This window comes from Natrix helvetica (assembly GCF_964273705.1).
Source record: "Natrix helvetica genome assembly, chromosome: W".
Lineage (NCBI taxonomy): Eukaryota > Metazoa > Chordata > Lepidosauria > Squamata > Natricidae > Natrix > Natrix helvetica.
Window position 1 is genome coordinate 54,967,677 of NC_138555.1, and position 15,800 is coordinate 54,983,476.

General features: G+C 41.1%; 1 protein-coding gene across 4 annotated transcripts in view; it reads right to left on the bottom strand.

Annotated features, from left to right (window-relative positions):
* Positions 1-6,938: 6,938 nt before the first annotated feature.
* The window catches only part of LOC309400853 (dnaJ homolog subfamily B member 6-like), a 123,222-nt gene continuing 114,360 nt past the window's right edge, over positions 6,939-15,800 (bottom strand). For 3 of the 4 annotated variants that reach the window (XM_081969564.1, XM_081969563.1, XM_081969562.1), the window contains 3 exons: positions 12,772-12,900; positions 11,943-12,084; positions 6,941-11,485 (listed from right to left, as the gene is read on the bottom strand). In XM_081969564.1, the coding sequence (XP_081825690.1) occupies positions 11,380-11,485; positions 11,943-12,084; positions 12,772-12,900 (377 nt within the window). In that variant the 3' untranslated portion in view covers positions 6,941-11,379. Of the gene's footprint in view, positions 11,486-11,942; positions 12,085-12,771; positions 12,901-15,800 lie in introns of all 4 variants that reach the window. The other variant, XM_081969565.1, reaches the window with a different exon arrangement.

Consider the following 15,800-nt stretch of genomic DNA (forward strand, 5'->3'; position numbering starts at 1 on the left):
TTTAACTTTAACTTTCTTGAAATATTTCCTTGCTTCTGCACATGTTCACCACATTTGGTAGTACGAACCTATTGCTTATTGACATTTCCAACATTTCTCTGACTTGTCTTTAAACATCTTAGCTAGTTTTCCCGGTGACATGTGCCATCTGTAAAACATTTTGTATAGGTTTTCTTTGTAAGCTGTTGACATGGTTAGTTTATATAAGTGTCTCTACGCTACTTGATATCAGAACGCAGGAATATGGGATAATTCTGTACAATGATTCCTTCCTCATTAGTTTGATACCTCTTACAACTTACAATAGCAGAGTTGGAAGGGACCTTGGAGGTCTTCTAGTCCAACCCCCTGCCTAGGCAGGAAACCCTACACCACCTCAGACAAATGGCTATCCAACATCTTCTTAAAGACTTCCAGTGTTGGAGCATTCACAACTTCTGGAGGCAAGTTGTTCCACTGATTAATTGTTCTGTCAGGAAATTTCTCCTCAGTTCTAAGTTGCTTCTCTCCTTGATTAGTTTCCACCCATTGCTTCTTGTTCTACCCTCATGTGCTTTGGAGAATAGCTTGACTCCCTCTTCTTTGTGGCAACCCCTGAGATATTGGAACACTGCTATCATGTATCCCCTAGTCTTTCTTTTCATTAAACTAGACATACCCAGTTCTTGCAACCGTTCTTCATGTTTTAGCCTCTAGTCTCCTAATCATCTTTGTTGCTCTTCTCTGCACTCTTTCTAGAGTCTCCACATCTTTTTTACATTGTGGCGACCAAAACTGAATGCAGTATTCCAAGTGTGGCCTTACCAAGGCATTATAAAGTGGTATTAACACTTCATGTGATCTTGATTCTATCCCTCTGTTTACGCAGCCTAGAACTGTTGGCTTTTTTGGCAGCTGCTGCACACAGCTGGCTCATATTTAAATGGTTGTCCACTAGGATTCCAAGATCCCTCTCACAGTTACTACTATTGAGCAAGGTACCACATATACTGTACCTGTACATTTTGTTTTTCTTGCCTAATGTACAACCTTACTTTTTTCACCATTGAATTTCATTTTGTTAGATAGTGCCCAATGTTCAAGTTTGTCAAGATCCTTCTGTATCTTAAGCTTATCTTCTGGAGTGTTGGCTATTCCTGCCAGCTTGGTGTCATCTGCAAATTTGATGAGTTCCCCATTTACCCCCTCATCCAAATCATTGGTGAAGATGTTGAAGAGTATTGGGCCTAAAACAGAGCCCTGGGGTACTCCACTGCATACTTCTCTCCATGTAGATGCAGTTCCATTGAGGACTACACGTGAGTGAGGTTGGTTAGTCAGTTACAAATCCATCTGGTGGTGATGCTATCTAACCCACATTTTTCTACTTTATCTAGTAGTAGTTTATGGTCTACTTTATCAAATGCCTTACTGAAGTCCAAGTAAATTATATTGACGGCATTCCTCTGGTCCGCTAATTTTGACACTTTGTCGAAGAATGCAATAAGATTAGTCTGGCATGATCTGTTTTTGACAAATCCATGTTGGCTTTTGGCTATTACTTATACTTCTAGGTGTTTGCTAATTCATTGGAAACTACAACAAAGCTGGCATGGAAAAGACGCAGGGTACCCTTCCTTCCTTCCTTCCTTCCTCCCTCCCTCCCTCGTTTCTGACAAAATATTCAGAGATACCCTTGTGCCAAGTGAAATTGGAAAGAATCCTGTATATTCCCAATGCAGCCAAATACTCCTAAGTATCTGAATTTGCAAAGTCATATGATTACTTATTGTTTTCATAATGTCAGCACTAAAGGTCTGTACATCAATGAAATAACATAAACTAAAAGATCAACCAGAGGCAACATTTTGAAATGTGGGAAGATCACCACCATTACGTTTTGCCGGTTTCAGGTGTGGCTTGGTATAAAGAAAGAGTCCAGGTATTTACCTTGATAAGCTTTACGCATTTATTCAGCTGAATAAAGACGGGCCTCTCTTAGCAAGGTAGAACCCTGAACACACTTTGACACTCATATTTATATGTTTGCTACATTGTTCACTTCTCCACCCAGAACAGTGGTGGGATACGACTGGTATGGGTGTACCTGTGCCTGCTGGGAGCACCAGGTACCGTTCCGGTACGGTGCTCTGGAGGGCCGACCCGCCCTCCTTATCTGTATTTGAGCCGATTGGGGTTTTCATGCACGCGCACGAAGCGTATGGCCCCTGCGCGATGCTTTGCCGAGCAGCTGGAGCGTCACGCGTTGTAAGTACGAATGCACGCGCTGCGTGCGTGCATGTGGTGGATTCTGGGCCTGGTTCCAGCGTACCGGTTGCAACGGGATCCGGAACCTACCACTGACCCAGAAGCACTAGCACACTCCACCCAGAGAAGCTGGCACTCTAGATAAGATAAAGAAGTACAGAAATAGCCATTCACCGCCCTTGCAGGTCCTCCAAGGACATTGGGTGTCATCTCAGGGACTTTGGGTATTTCCTGAGGTACTTTCCATGACCTTGAAGGCCTGCAGAGGCAATGGTGACATTGGCACATATGCTCCCTCAAGACTTTCAACAGAAACATTAGATTCCTGATCAACAATTAAATGTGAAAGTCTAACAAATGTCCTCACTTGATAAACTTTACGCCAAGTTACATCTATGCTTTCATGTAAGTGAGTGTCTTCCAGCAGATAAATCAGTTCTGATGCTTAGAGGTGAATGTTACATTAAACTGGAATAACCACATGGAACTGCTTACTAGACAACATGCAAATATGAAATTGCTTCAATTACCAGAAGAAGAAAACTTTTTAAAAAACCCACACTAACACAATACAGTTTCATTCTTTGGAAAATACACAAACAATAATCTTACATGAAAGAAAAAGAAAAGAAACAGAGCTTTTAAGTCATGAAACTCAAAAGCATGTTGAGTTTATCTCCCTAGTTAAGGGGTGTCAAACTCGTGGCCCGTGGGCCAGATGCGTAATGTGCCCCACCCCTGCCTGGTTTAGCAAAGGGGAAAAAAGTCCCGATACGTCAAGTGACGATGCCGTGACGCTGTGAGTTTTACACCCCTATCCTAGTTGGTCACAATGAACGAATTCCTAGTGAAAGTAAACCCAGAGGGAAATGAGACTTTGTTTATGGAAAAGCATTTCTGAGGATCAGGGGACCTCTCATTCTGATGGTCTCAGTAGAGAAAATCAAACAGCTGTTTTTGGCAGAAATCTGGGCATGACTGTGTTTGCTTTAAGCTTCAAGCTAAGAGAGAGGAGGAAGACTGCACCCACATCTGCATGTGTATTGAGAACACTATTGAAGAATGCTAAATGCCAGGAATCCTCCCAGTTTTGAAGTTGGGTTTGAAAGTATTTTTATACATCAGCGTTTCTCAACTTTAGCAACTTTAAGAGGGTTGGACTTCAACTCTCAGAATTCCCCAGCCAGTATAGCTTCAAATGTGATTTCTTTTCCTAACTCTAACTCTAATTGGAAGGAAGGTTGAAGTCTGCACAGCAGAGCACTCATTACAAACAAATGTGATTTTTCATCTCTCACACTGTATGATTTGTGTAAAGAACAATTTTAGGAAGCTGTGTAATCCAAAGTCCTCTTTTCTGATGAGAGCAACTTTTGCATCTCATTTGGAAACCAAGGACCCAGAGTATGGAGGAAGAATGGAGAGGCTAATCAAGCACAGTAATCCCACGGTCATTGAACTAGTTTTTGGTGCTTTTGGCAAAAGTTGCTCTCATCAGAAAAGAGGACTTTGCATCACTGAGCAACAGGACTTTGGTCCACTGTGCTTCATTAAGTCCAGGGTCAACGCAGCCGTCTACCAGGAGATTTTGGAGCACTTCATGCTTCCTTCCGCAGATGAGCTTTATGGGGATGCTGGCTTCATTTTCCAGCAGGACTTGGCACCTGCCCACACTGCCAAAAGCACCAAAACCTGGTTCAATGACTGTGGGATTACTGTGCTTGATTGGCCAGCAAACTCTCCTGACCTGAACCCCACAGAGAATCTATGGGGCATTGCCAAGAGAAAGATGAGAGACATGAGACCGAACAATGCAGAAGAGCTGAAGGCCACTATTGAAGCATCCTGGTCTTCCATAACACTCAGCAGTGCCACAGGCTGATAGCTTCCATGCCACGCCGCATTGAGGCAATAATTGCTGCAAAAGGGGCCCAAACCAAGTACTGAGTACATATGCAGGCTTATACTTTTCAGAGGTCCAATATTGTTCTACGTACAATCCTTGTTTTATTGATTGCATGTAGTAATCTAATTTTCTGAGATGGTGGATTTGGGGTTTTCATGAGCTGTACGCCATGATCATCACAATTATGACAAATCACGGCTTGAACTATTTTGCTTTGCATGTAATGAGTCTTATCTCATATATTAGTTTCACCTTTTAAGTTGCATTACTGAAATAAATGAACTTTTGCACGATATTCTAATTTTTCGAGTTTCACCTGTATATTGTGATGACTCCCCCAACACTTTCACAGATACCTCTAAATGTCAGTTCAGAGGAGGATGAACCAGTTCCAGGCACGTCAGGAGGGGAGTTGGTCAATGGCTCCAAGCAGCCTACCTGAGAGTGATTTGACTGAAGAACAGCTGCAGCAGGACAGCCCCGAGGCTTCAGGTGGGAAAGCACACAGCTGCAGCCACTCAATGATGAGGAAGAATTACTTTCTACACCTGATCCAAGAACAGGTAGTGCAGAAAAAGGGCAAGAGTAGTGAAGGTCAGCCTGATTACTCACAAGGACGCAGCCTTGTCCCGCTTGATGGGTTGCACTAGAAGCTGGCTATTTAGCAAAGCAGACATATAGATATGATGTTGTTCATTTGAGTAGCCTGTGGAACTCATTGGGGTTGAGCTGGTGCTGGCACAGGGAATTGCTGGGGAATACCAATTCAGGCTTGGAAGCCTTAATAAAGACTTACACCTGTGGTGTGTGAGGGGACAGCACATATTTATCCCACTGTTTGCTACTGATGGTTCTTAAGACTCTACCTCAATTAACAGAATTTCATAAAATGATTCATCTATTTAACTTGTCATATATTTAGCAATATATAAAAGAAATGGCTGAATTTGCCATGTTCTATTTTTTTCCCTCTGCTTTTCAATCATTTCCAATTCTTGGAGACTGCCTGGACAAATCCGTGCAGTTTTCTTGGCAATGTTTTTAAGATATGGTTTGCCATAGCCTCAAAGGGGCTATGAGAAAGTGTCTGAGCCCAAGTTCATCTAGCTGGCTTTATGCCTAGCAGGAATATAAAATGAATGAGCAGGACCTCCCAGATGCATAATTGTTACCAACGCATCATCACGCCAGCCTCCAGAGTCCATCAACCAACCAAATACTGACACCGACAGATCTGTTCAACTTTTGTGACAGAAACATTCACGGAATTAAATATATATATGTTCCGAAGGAAGAAATCAAAGAAAGCAAGATGCTGCAAAAAGAAAGATGGAAAGTTAGCAGCACAATAGCTGGCACAAAAGATCATCACCAGTTTGTGCCAGTTGATTCAAATTTGATTTCTGTCAGCAAAGTTTCAAATAACACGATTAACTTTGTGGCCAAAATGTCCAATACCGTCGATCCAATTTAAAATTGGCCAACATATTTCCCGGTTTTTATGTTGCCTGCATTTATGACAAAAAATGGTGGGTAGGCAACATTGTGGAAATTTCGACTGAACAAAATGATGCGTTGGTAACATTTATGCATCCACGAGGCCCTGCTCATTCATTTTATTGGCCTGAAAGACAAGATGTTTGTTGGGTTCCAGAATCACATCTTATTTGCATCTTATTTGCAGATGACACCAAGCTGGCAGGAACAGTCAACACTCTGGAAGATAGGCTTAAGATACAGAAGGATCTTGACAGACTTGAACATTGGGCACTATTTAACAAAATGAAATTCAATGGTGAAAAAAGTAAGGTTCTACATTAGGCAAGAAAAACAAAATGCACAGGTACAATATATGTGGTATCTTGCTCAATACTGGTGACTGTGAGAGGGATCTTGGGAGTCCTAGTGGACAATCACTTAAATATGAGCCAGCAGTGTGCTCCAGCTGTCAAGCAGAAATTAGGCATCCAATTCAGCCATTCTACTCTATTGAGCTGCTGCGCCATCAGCCCCCTCTACCACAAAGACCCTGCAGGAGAAGGACAGTATGGACAACTGGTATCTGGCAGGGTGAGAGCTGTGAACTATAAACACAGAAAGCTTTCACTGTGTCCCAGCATAACAGATACAGTGCCCTTGCTGACCTCAATAGGGACACTAAGGCGACAGGTCAAGGTAATTATGATGATAACTCCAGCTGGTCTTCGGGTCTCTGCCATGCATGCGTGGGGGGCCAGGGTGCATGCAGGGGACACACAAATGCATGCGCAGGGGGGCGCTCACATTGCATTTTTGGGCCTCGTGCAGCACCCCACACCCCATTTTGGCTTTCAGGTTGGTGCAGGAGGTCTTCCAGGCCTAAAGTGGGGCGTGCAAGCCCCCCCCCCCCCCGCTCCCTGTTTTGGACCTGGAAAGCCTCCTGCACCAACCTGGAAGCCAAAAATGGTCGACCAGGGGGGGGAGTCAACTGGGGGGGGCAGGGCACAAACATTGCATTATGGGTGTGCATGCGCGCTGTTGTGTGCATATGCACGCACTTTCAGCACACAACAGCAAAAAGGTTAGCCATCACTGGTATAGGTGGTACCTCGCTCAATAGTAGTAACTGTGAGAGATATCTGCCAAAAAAGCCAACACAGTTCTAGGCTGCATAAACAGAGGGATAGAATCAAACATGAAGTGAAGTGTTAATACCACTTTATAATGCCTTGGTAAGGCCACACTTGGAATACTGCATCCAGTTTTGGTTGCCACGATGTAAAAAAGATGTGGAGACTCTGGAAAGAGTGCAGAGGAGCAACAAAGATGATTAGGGGACTGGAGGCTAAAACATATGAAGAACAGTTGCAGGAACTGGGTATGTCTAGTTTAATGAAAAGAAAGACTAGGGGAGACATGATAGCAGTGTTCCAATATCTCAGGGGTTGCATTTTCATTTGTGAAAAACGGACCATGCAGAGTTTGAGAGGTCTGCAAAGTGCTCCGGGGTGGGGGTGAGGGCAAAAATGAGCAAAAAAGGGACCGTTTTTTGCAAAAACACAGGGCATGCATATGTTTTGGGAGGCTTGTTGAGTGCTCCTGGGGGCTGGGGGGGGGGGGGGGGCAAAAATGGCACTTTGCAGGCCTCCCAAAGCCTATGCACATCCATTTTTGCGAAGGGGCCAGGTTTCGGGAGGCCAAAAATGCTGCATTCAGTGTATAAGACGCACCCAGATTTTCACCCTCCTTTTGGGGGGGAAAAGGTGTGTCTTATACTCCGAAAAATACGGTATCTAGATGGAGATCGCTCATGAGAATGTTTTTATTATTTTGTTTAATAGAGCACAACAAGTTGTACAAGATGGCCAAGTTTTATTTCTCTCTACAAAATATTGCCGGAGATATTATGTCTCAAAGTTGCTGGAACCTCAGAGTCATACTGTAGAAGGCTGCGGTGTGGGGTCAAACAAATGACTATATCTCTGCAAGTATTGCATCGGCAAACATAACACTTTACCAATGTTCATTGGGGACATGTGTGCATGTTCACACAAAACTTCATTGAAATCTGTGATGATCGAGCAGGGCACTTTTCTGAAATCAGACCACTTGACACCCAAAAGCAAAATATAGTTAGCATCCTTCAAGTTACATACAGTGCATTCAGAAAGTATTCAGACCCCCTTTACTTTTGTCAATTTTGTTATGCTGCAGCCTGATTCTGCAGTTGTTGGAATTCATTTTTTTTTCATTAATCTACACTCAGTATCCCATAAAGAACCTTGGTCTTACCTGAACATGTCTTTTAAGTAGAGTAGAGGGAGGGGTCACGCGAGGGTTAACACAGCCTGATTGGTCGATTAGACTGAGAGAAAACTTCTTAACCTTCTGTCTCTCCTATTGGTTCCCAGTTTCCTTGATGTCGAGAGTCTGCATCTGAAGTTCACAAACAAAGGACAAGCCCCGGGAGCCACCCGGTCCTCCCCCACCCAGTCCCTGTCTAACTAGGGAGGGATGTGACCCCCTCCCTCTACTCTACTTAAAAGACACGTTCAGGTAAGACCAACGTTCTTTTTCCAGTAGAGTAGAGGGAGGGGTCACGCGAGGGACATACCCAAGCTACGTCCCAGGGTGGGAAGACTGGGGTCCAGGGGGAGGATCAGCCGCCACCCGCTGAAGGACCCTCCGGCCAAAGGACGCCTCAGCCGAGGTGTAGACATCTAATCGGTAATGGTGAATGAAGGGAGTCGGGGAGGCCCAGGTGGCTGCCCAACAGATATCCTGAAACGGAGCCTTGGTAGCCCAAGCCGCAGTGGTAGTGGCGCTACGAGTGGAGTGAGCTGTTATACCAGAAGGAGGAACCTGTCCGGAGGCCCCGGAGGCCTCGACTACGGCCTGTCGCAGCCACCTACCGATGGTGGAGGAGGACACCTTAGCCCCAAGAGACCACGGCTGGAAAGACACGAAGAGTGCCTCAGTCTTACGGGTACCCTTTGTCCGCCTCAAGTAGATGCGAATAGCGCGGCGGACGTCTAACCTGTGCCATAAATGCTCCCGCTCATGTGATGGATTAGGACAAAAGTCAGGCAAAATGATCTCTTGGGCCCTATGGAAAGGTGTGTTCACCTTCGGGAGGAACGCCGGGTCAAGATGAAGGACTACCCTGTCCTGATGAAACAGACAGAGATCGTATCGGGATGAAAGTGCTCCCAACTCTGATATGCGCCTGGCCGACGTAATGGCCACTAGGAATGCCACTTTAAGAGTGAGCAGACGCAAATGGACCATTCGAACGGAGAACCCGTTAGGGCCTTAAGAACTAGGGGAAGATCCCAGGTCGGGAACATGTGGACCGGTGGAGGCCTGATATTCGCTGCTCCCTTCAGGAAGCACTTCACCAGAGGGGAATGTGAGAGCGTGTGGGAACCCTCCCCCCTAAAATCGTGGCCAGAGCCACCACTTGGCGGCGCAGAGTATTGTGGGACAAACCGTCCTCCGAACCCTTCTGCAGGAACTCCAAGATATTCGGCACCGTGGCCCTAGAAGGATTGAGGCCGAGGGGAGCGCACCATTTGGCGAACACCGTCCAGGTAGAGTTATAGATCCTGGTGGTGGACGGCCGCCTGGATGCCTCAATGGTCGCTATGACCCCTGAGGAAAGTCTCGCCCTTTATTAGACCATCAGTCTAATGGACCAATCAGGCTGTGTTAACCCTCGCGTGACCCCTCCCTCTACTCTACTGGAAAATAACTGAGTGAAAACAGAATTTTAGAAATGTCTGCAAATTTATTAAAAAGAAAAAAAAATGAAGTATCACTTTGGCATAAGTATTCAGACCCTTTGCAACAACACTTGAACTTTAACTCAGGTGTCTCCCATTTCTCTTGATCATTGCTGACATGTTTCTATACCTTGGAGTCTACCTATGGTAAATTACATTGATTGGACAAGGTTTGGAAAGGCACCCACCTCTCTATAGAAGGCCTCACAACTGACAATGTGGGACAACTATCACTGCAGCTCTCCACCGATCTGGGCTTTATGGCAGAGTGGCAAGACAGAAGCCTCTCCTTAGTGCAAAACACATGAAAGGCCACTTGGGAGTTTCCAAAAAAGCACCTGAAGGACTGTCAGACTGTGAGGATCAAGATTCTCTTGTCTAATGAAACCAAGATTGAACTGTTTGTCCTCAATTCTAAACGTTATGTCTGGACGAAACCAGGTACCACTCATCACCTAACCCAGGGATGTCAAACTCGCATCGTCATGTTGTTGTCACGTGATGCATCACAACTTTTGCCCTTCACTAAAACAGGGGTGGGCGTGGCCAGCGCATGACACATCTGGCCTGTGGGCCGTGAGTTTGACACCCCTGACCTAACCAATATCATCCCAACAGTGAAGTATGGTGATGGCAGCATCATGCTGTGGGGGTGTTTTTTAGCAGCAGGGACTGGGAGACTGGTCAGGGTTGAGGGAAAGCTGAATGGAGCAAAGTACAGGGATATACTCAATGAAAACCTGTTCCACATCACTCAGGACCTCAGATTGAGCCAAAGGTTCACTTTCCAACATGACAGTGATCCTAAGCACACAGCACACAGGAGTGGCTTAGGGACACCTCTGTGAATGTCCTAGAGTGGCCCAGCCATAACCCTGACTTGAACCCTATTGAACATCTCGGGAGGGACCTGAAAATGAGTGTCCACTGACGGTCGCCATTCAACCTGACTGAGCTTGAGAGGATTTGCAAGGAAGAATGGCAGAAAATTCCCCAATCCAGGAGTATAAAGCTTGTTGCGTTATACCCAAAAAGACTCGAGTCTGTAATTGTTGCCAAAGGTGCTTCAACAAAGTACTGAGTGAAGGGTCTGAATACTTATGCCAATGTGATATTTCAGTTTTTTTCTTTTTAATAAATTTACAGTCATTTCTAAACTTCTCTTTCCGCTTTGTCATTATGGGGTACTGAGTGTAGATTAATGAGAAAAAAATGAATTCCAACAACTGCAGAATGAGGCTGCAGCATAAGAAAATTAACAAAAGTGAAGGGGGTCTGAATACTTTCTGAATGCACTGTAGGCACACATAAAAGTATTACACAAGAAAGAATGCACCACAAACAATCAACATTTATTCATTTTTAACCTTTTAGCAAAAATGACAACATACCTAAACTCAGTAGTTTTAACTTGTTAGCTTAGGCTTAAACATTACACATTTAAGTCAAAATGTACTAAATTGCCAGCAATCATGCAAAACTAGAAAACAGCCTTAATTTGCTTAAACCAGAAATGCACTATCAGTAACATATTAACATTATTCACTATTAAATTCTGAACATGTGTAATTGAATTTGCCTCAGAAATGTTAACTTCACAGTAAAGTATTAATTGGCTCATGTCAAAACCTTAAAAAAAGCAAAAAACAAGATTCATGCTAACATTAGTGTACAATTCAACCCTAACACTAAAGTAGGATGTTTACTGAGAATCATGTTTAATATAAAGCAAAGTGCATACAGAAATTTATAACAATTTGAAAGACAAAAAGTGGTCCTATTCATCTGGTCCCGGCAATTAAATGCAAAAAGTCTGACATATGAGCTCTGATGAGCCATTTATAAATACTTCAGATTACAGATAGTATAAGGAAAGAGTTTGTCTGAAATCTTCAAATATGTTCCTATTAATCCGCAAAGGGTGCTTGTTATAGCTTAACATTTCTGTTAAATGCGTGTGATGAATTACTTGTTATTCAAGGGTAGCAGCTGTTCCTTACCATTTATTGTTAAAGACTTTAACAGGCCATCTTCTTCAACTTCTACTCTTTCTTGTCCATTCTCAACAATTCTGCAGGATAAAAATTCATGGAAGTGCATGGGTGTTGGTTTTGTTTCTTTAAACAGTAGTAAGATAACACATGGATTTCTTGTCCATAAAGTGATTCACTACAAGACGTCATTGCCGCAAACTAAACTGGAAAGCTTCATTTTATCCACAGGTTTGAAGCAATTAATTCTCTAGTTGTCAAAATCCTTGCAAAATTATGCACTACCTTTTTAACTATGATTCTGAGCCATTTCAGACACACAACATACTTTTTATTTATGAAGCGTATCTTGGGCACTTCAGCCACAGGGATGCCAACTTTAGACTTATTCCCCAGGACAAAAAATGATACACAACAACATAAAAATGAGTCAAACACTACTGACAGAAGTAGTTACTATTCTGTAGTTTTGGTTTTTTTTTAATGGAAAGAAATAGTATTCACAACATGTAATAAATTTAGATTTAATCACTGTACCTCTTTGTAGTGATTTTTCTGTCATTAACTATTTTAGTTGAAGTCGATACAGATTTGAAATTACCCATTCCACTACCACCAAATGATGTGGAGGAGAAAGAAGTAAGGCCTCCGTGGCCAAGAGAACCAAATGAAGTAAAACCTATTAAGAAAAAGTGACAATGTATTTGGCCAGGGTAAATGAACCACATTAATTCAAGACTCAACAGTAGTTTCCCACCTATATTTTTGTTTTTAGATTAATGGAAAGACTAATGTTTGGAACTATCAGGCCATTTATTTAAGATCATATTTGTTCACCAATACTAAGAAATATTAAATAATACTAAATGTTCAGAATACAGTCAAATTACCAAATAATAGTGGTTTACACCAAACACAACTACAACTATCATTACTGCTCAAATATAGAGCTACAAACAGTAATCAGAACTCTATTTTGTAAAGTTGAAAATGATGTGACTAGTTTAGTTTATGTTGTACACCCTTTGAAGAGCTAGAAAAGTGGGGAACCAATGGAAATCCAAATATTGCTAATACCCATGCTAGTCAGAGCTGCCAAATGGTGTAAATCAGTAATACTCTGGAGCACCAAAGGCTCTTCAAACTTGAAATAAATGTAAAAAACTCAAATCATTGGGCCCACCCTAAGCAACTTTTGCTCTCTTTTAGTTGTCTATTCCTATAATTCTAACTTGCATACATGATGTCCAAGGCAGACTCACATTTTGCAGGTCTGCACAGTTTAAACCTTGTACATAAACGTGAAATTTTATTCCTTTGATAATTGCCCATTTTAATGTCTACATTGTAATTAAGTTCATCCTACCAGTATCAAAGGAAGAAAAACCACTCCCAAAGGCAGGAAATGCACTGAAGGCAGAGAAAAATGAACCACCTCTGCTTCTGTTTCCACGTGACCCTCTTCTATTACCAAAAAAGTCATCAAAAGGGTCTTCTGCAAATAAAGTTTAAAAGGGTTTAGGATTAATATGTGAATTTCTGTGTTAATTAAACATAAAGGTTTAAAAACAGACATTTAAATATTAAGATGCATCTCAATTTATTTCAATCTTTGATTTGAGAATATTATTGTCACATAAAGATTTGTTACTGCTACATTATATCCATGTACACAAAAATATTATTGATAGTTTTCAATAGGTCCTTTACCAGAGTCACCGAACTGTCTTCATCTTTAAGATAGGACTACAACTCATGATCTCCTGGTTTCTAGCCTGGAGCCTTTAACCACTGCACTCTTCAACCACTGCACTCTTCTGGCTCTCTTCAAGAAGTCCTACTCCCAAGGAAATATGCACTGAACTTCAGCCTTTAAGTGTAATTTTCTAATATAATAAAAAACAACCTGTTGGAAAGTTAAGTAACTTGTGTTTCACTGCCACCTTAACTATATCCTTTTGTAGGTGTAGGAACTTGGGAACCTGAATAAAAGTGAGAGTAATTAAGAATCTAAATCTGTTGTATTAGCCTGATTAGTGACATTTTAACCAGACATCTATTAAAAAAACCTGCACGAAGGTATTAGCAACACTAAATGGAACAATAAAAAGAATACCCTTATTGCTTATGTGGTCTATGTGTTTGTTTACAGAAAAGGGATTTTGCTTTTGTAACAGGTCTTATGGTATATAATGGATAAAAATTTAATGTTACCTGAAAGTAAAATGTAAGTTATTAATCAAAACATTTAATCTTCATTAGTTTTAAAATCAAAGTTTACCATTTTATCACCTTATGACATTTGATCCAGATATGCCTGAAAAAATATGTATAAGAAAGTAAAGAAACTTTAAAATTGGATTTAAAGAGAGACCCTGAGCAGAAATTAGCAGCTATCTGGTGACGGGGGATTTAACGGAGGGAAAAAGAAAGGGCGGAGACTAAAATGGAAAGCCCTAGAAGATTTTTGGGATCTGGAAACATTAAAAATAACAAAAGAACTGGGGGGGGGGGGGATCCTTTCTTTCTTTTTCTTTCTTTTTCGTGAATTAAATACGGATTTTGACAGCTTTTGACAGCTGTGTACTGCCGAGAGGGAGACATCTACTGGTGAGAAGAGGATACTACAAGACTTAATAGAAAATAACAGAAAATACAGCTGCAGATTTGACCTTGACTGTAGCAAGATAAAGATACTTTGAAGCCATGAGAAACAACAAGGAGGAGTTGTTTTTGTTACAGTGTGGTGGATTGGATTTACTATTGTGGTGGAAGGAAAAAACAAAATAAAATTGGAACTGGACTTTAGAATTTGGAAACAAGAAAATTTTTTTTAATGAATTTTAAGTTTAACTAAATGTGATAATAGTAGAAAAAGCTTAAACAATTTGTTAAATTAACTAAGCAGACATTATGGAATTTTGGATGTATAATGAACTACTTGATATGCTAAAAAATGCATGTGAAATGCTAAATGGTAAAGAAAAAGTGGAAACTCAGAGGAAACACTTAGAATAAGGTGGAGGAGAAAACGAGATAGAAAAGGGATTAAATGAAGAACAAGTAGATACTACAGAAGAAAAAGAGATTGAAAAAGAAAAATTGTACTGGGGTTTACAATGACACACCAAAAGGAAACAAGGGGGAAGTGGCCCCCCCAAAAGGAAAATTAAACAGCAAAGGTGGGAATAATGGGGAATGACTAGGGAAAAAACTGGGACAGTTACTAAAATAACAGAACTAAAAGGGAGAAAAAAGAGTGGGAAGGAAAAATATAGAAATTACAAAAATAAGAAAAAGAAAAAAATAGGTGAATGTGGGAAAAGAAGAGAATATAAGAGAAGTGGATTTCCTGAAAGACTAAGAGAAAATGGTTGAAAGGAGGAAAGAAGGAAAATAATTTACTAGTAGAATAGAATGAAATATAGTAATATTGCCAATGGTATATAGTTAATATGATGCGTGGAAATCAGATTAACACTATTAGTTGTGGATAATTACCTAAGTGAAATGTTTACTATACAAAATTAAATTTGAGGATATATGTTATTGACAGTAAAACAGAATAATAGAAGGAAATGAAATGTTAAATTTGATTAACTTGGAGAGCCAAATAATGATATTGTTTATATATTAAGAAGAAACAAAGTTAAATTGGAAAATATGGAAAGAAAATAATATGACTGAAATTTGAAATGGAAATATGATGTAAAGTGAAGTATGTATAAAAGAAGATGTAAAAGGGGAAAACCCAGACAACACTTTGTTTATAAAAGAAGTTAAAATATGTAACAAAAAAAAACTTTAAAAAATGTATAAATGAATATATGCAAAAAATTACAATAAAAGAAGGCACTTTAAATAATGTGATCTTCAACATTTAATTGAAGAATGACTGTGTCACAGCACTTTATAATCAGTCTAGTGTAAGATCCTACAGAACCCAAACTACCATAATCTAGGTCAGGGGTTCCCAACCCCAGGGCCATGGCCTTTTTGAAACCAGGCTGCTGGAGAAATGGGCATATGCGTGCGAAGATCCACTCACGCAAGCAGCAGGCAAGTGTACACATGAACCTCCACACTCGCAAGCGGAGGGTGCTTGCACTGGCGTACAAAGCTCCATTAGAATTGTATGTTTATTTGAAAAACTTTGAAAAAAAATGTTCAATAACACCTCAACAAAAGGACTCCAGGCGCTCCCAAACTAACCACTTCCAAGCTTCCATATTGCCAGCCCTGCTACTTTGTAAAAAATCTGTTTTTTTTTTTAAACGGAGGAGGAACAGCAAGACATGCTTCTGCTGTTACATAAGACTGAAACCCTACAGTTGAATTGTAAGTAGAGTTCAATATGTCCTTAATTTTTAGCTGTTTATTTTTATTTTAAAATTT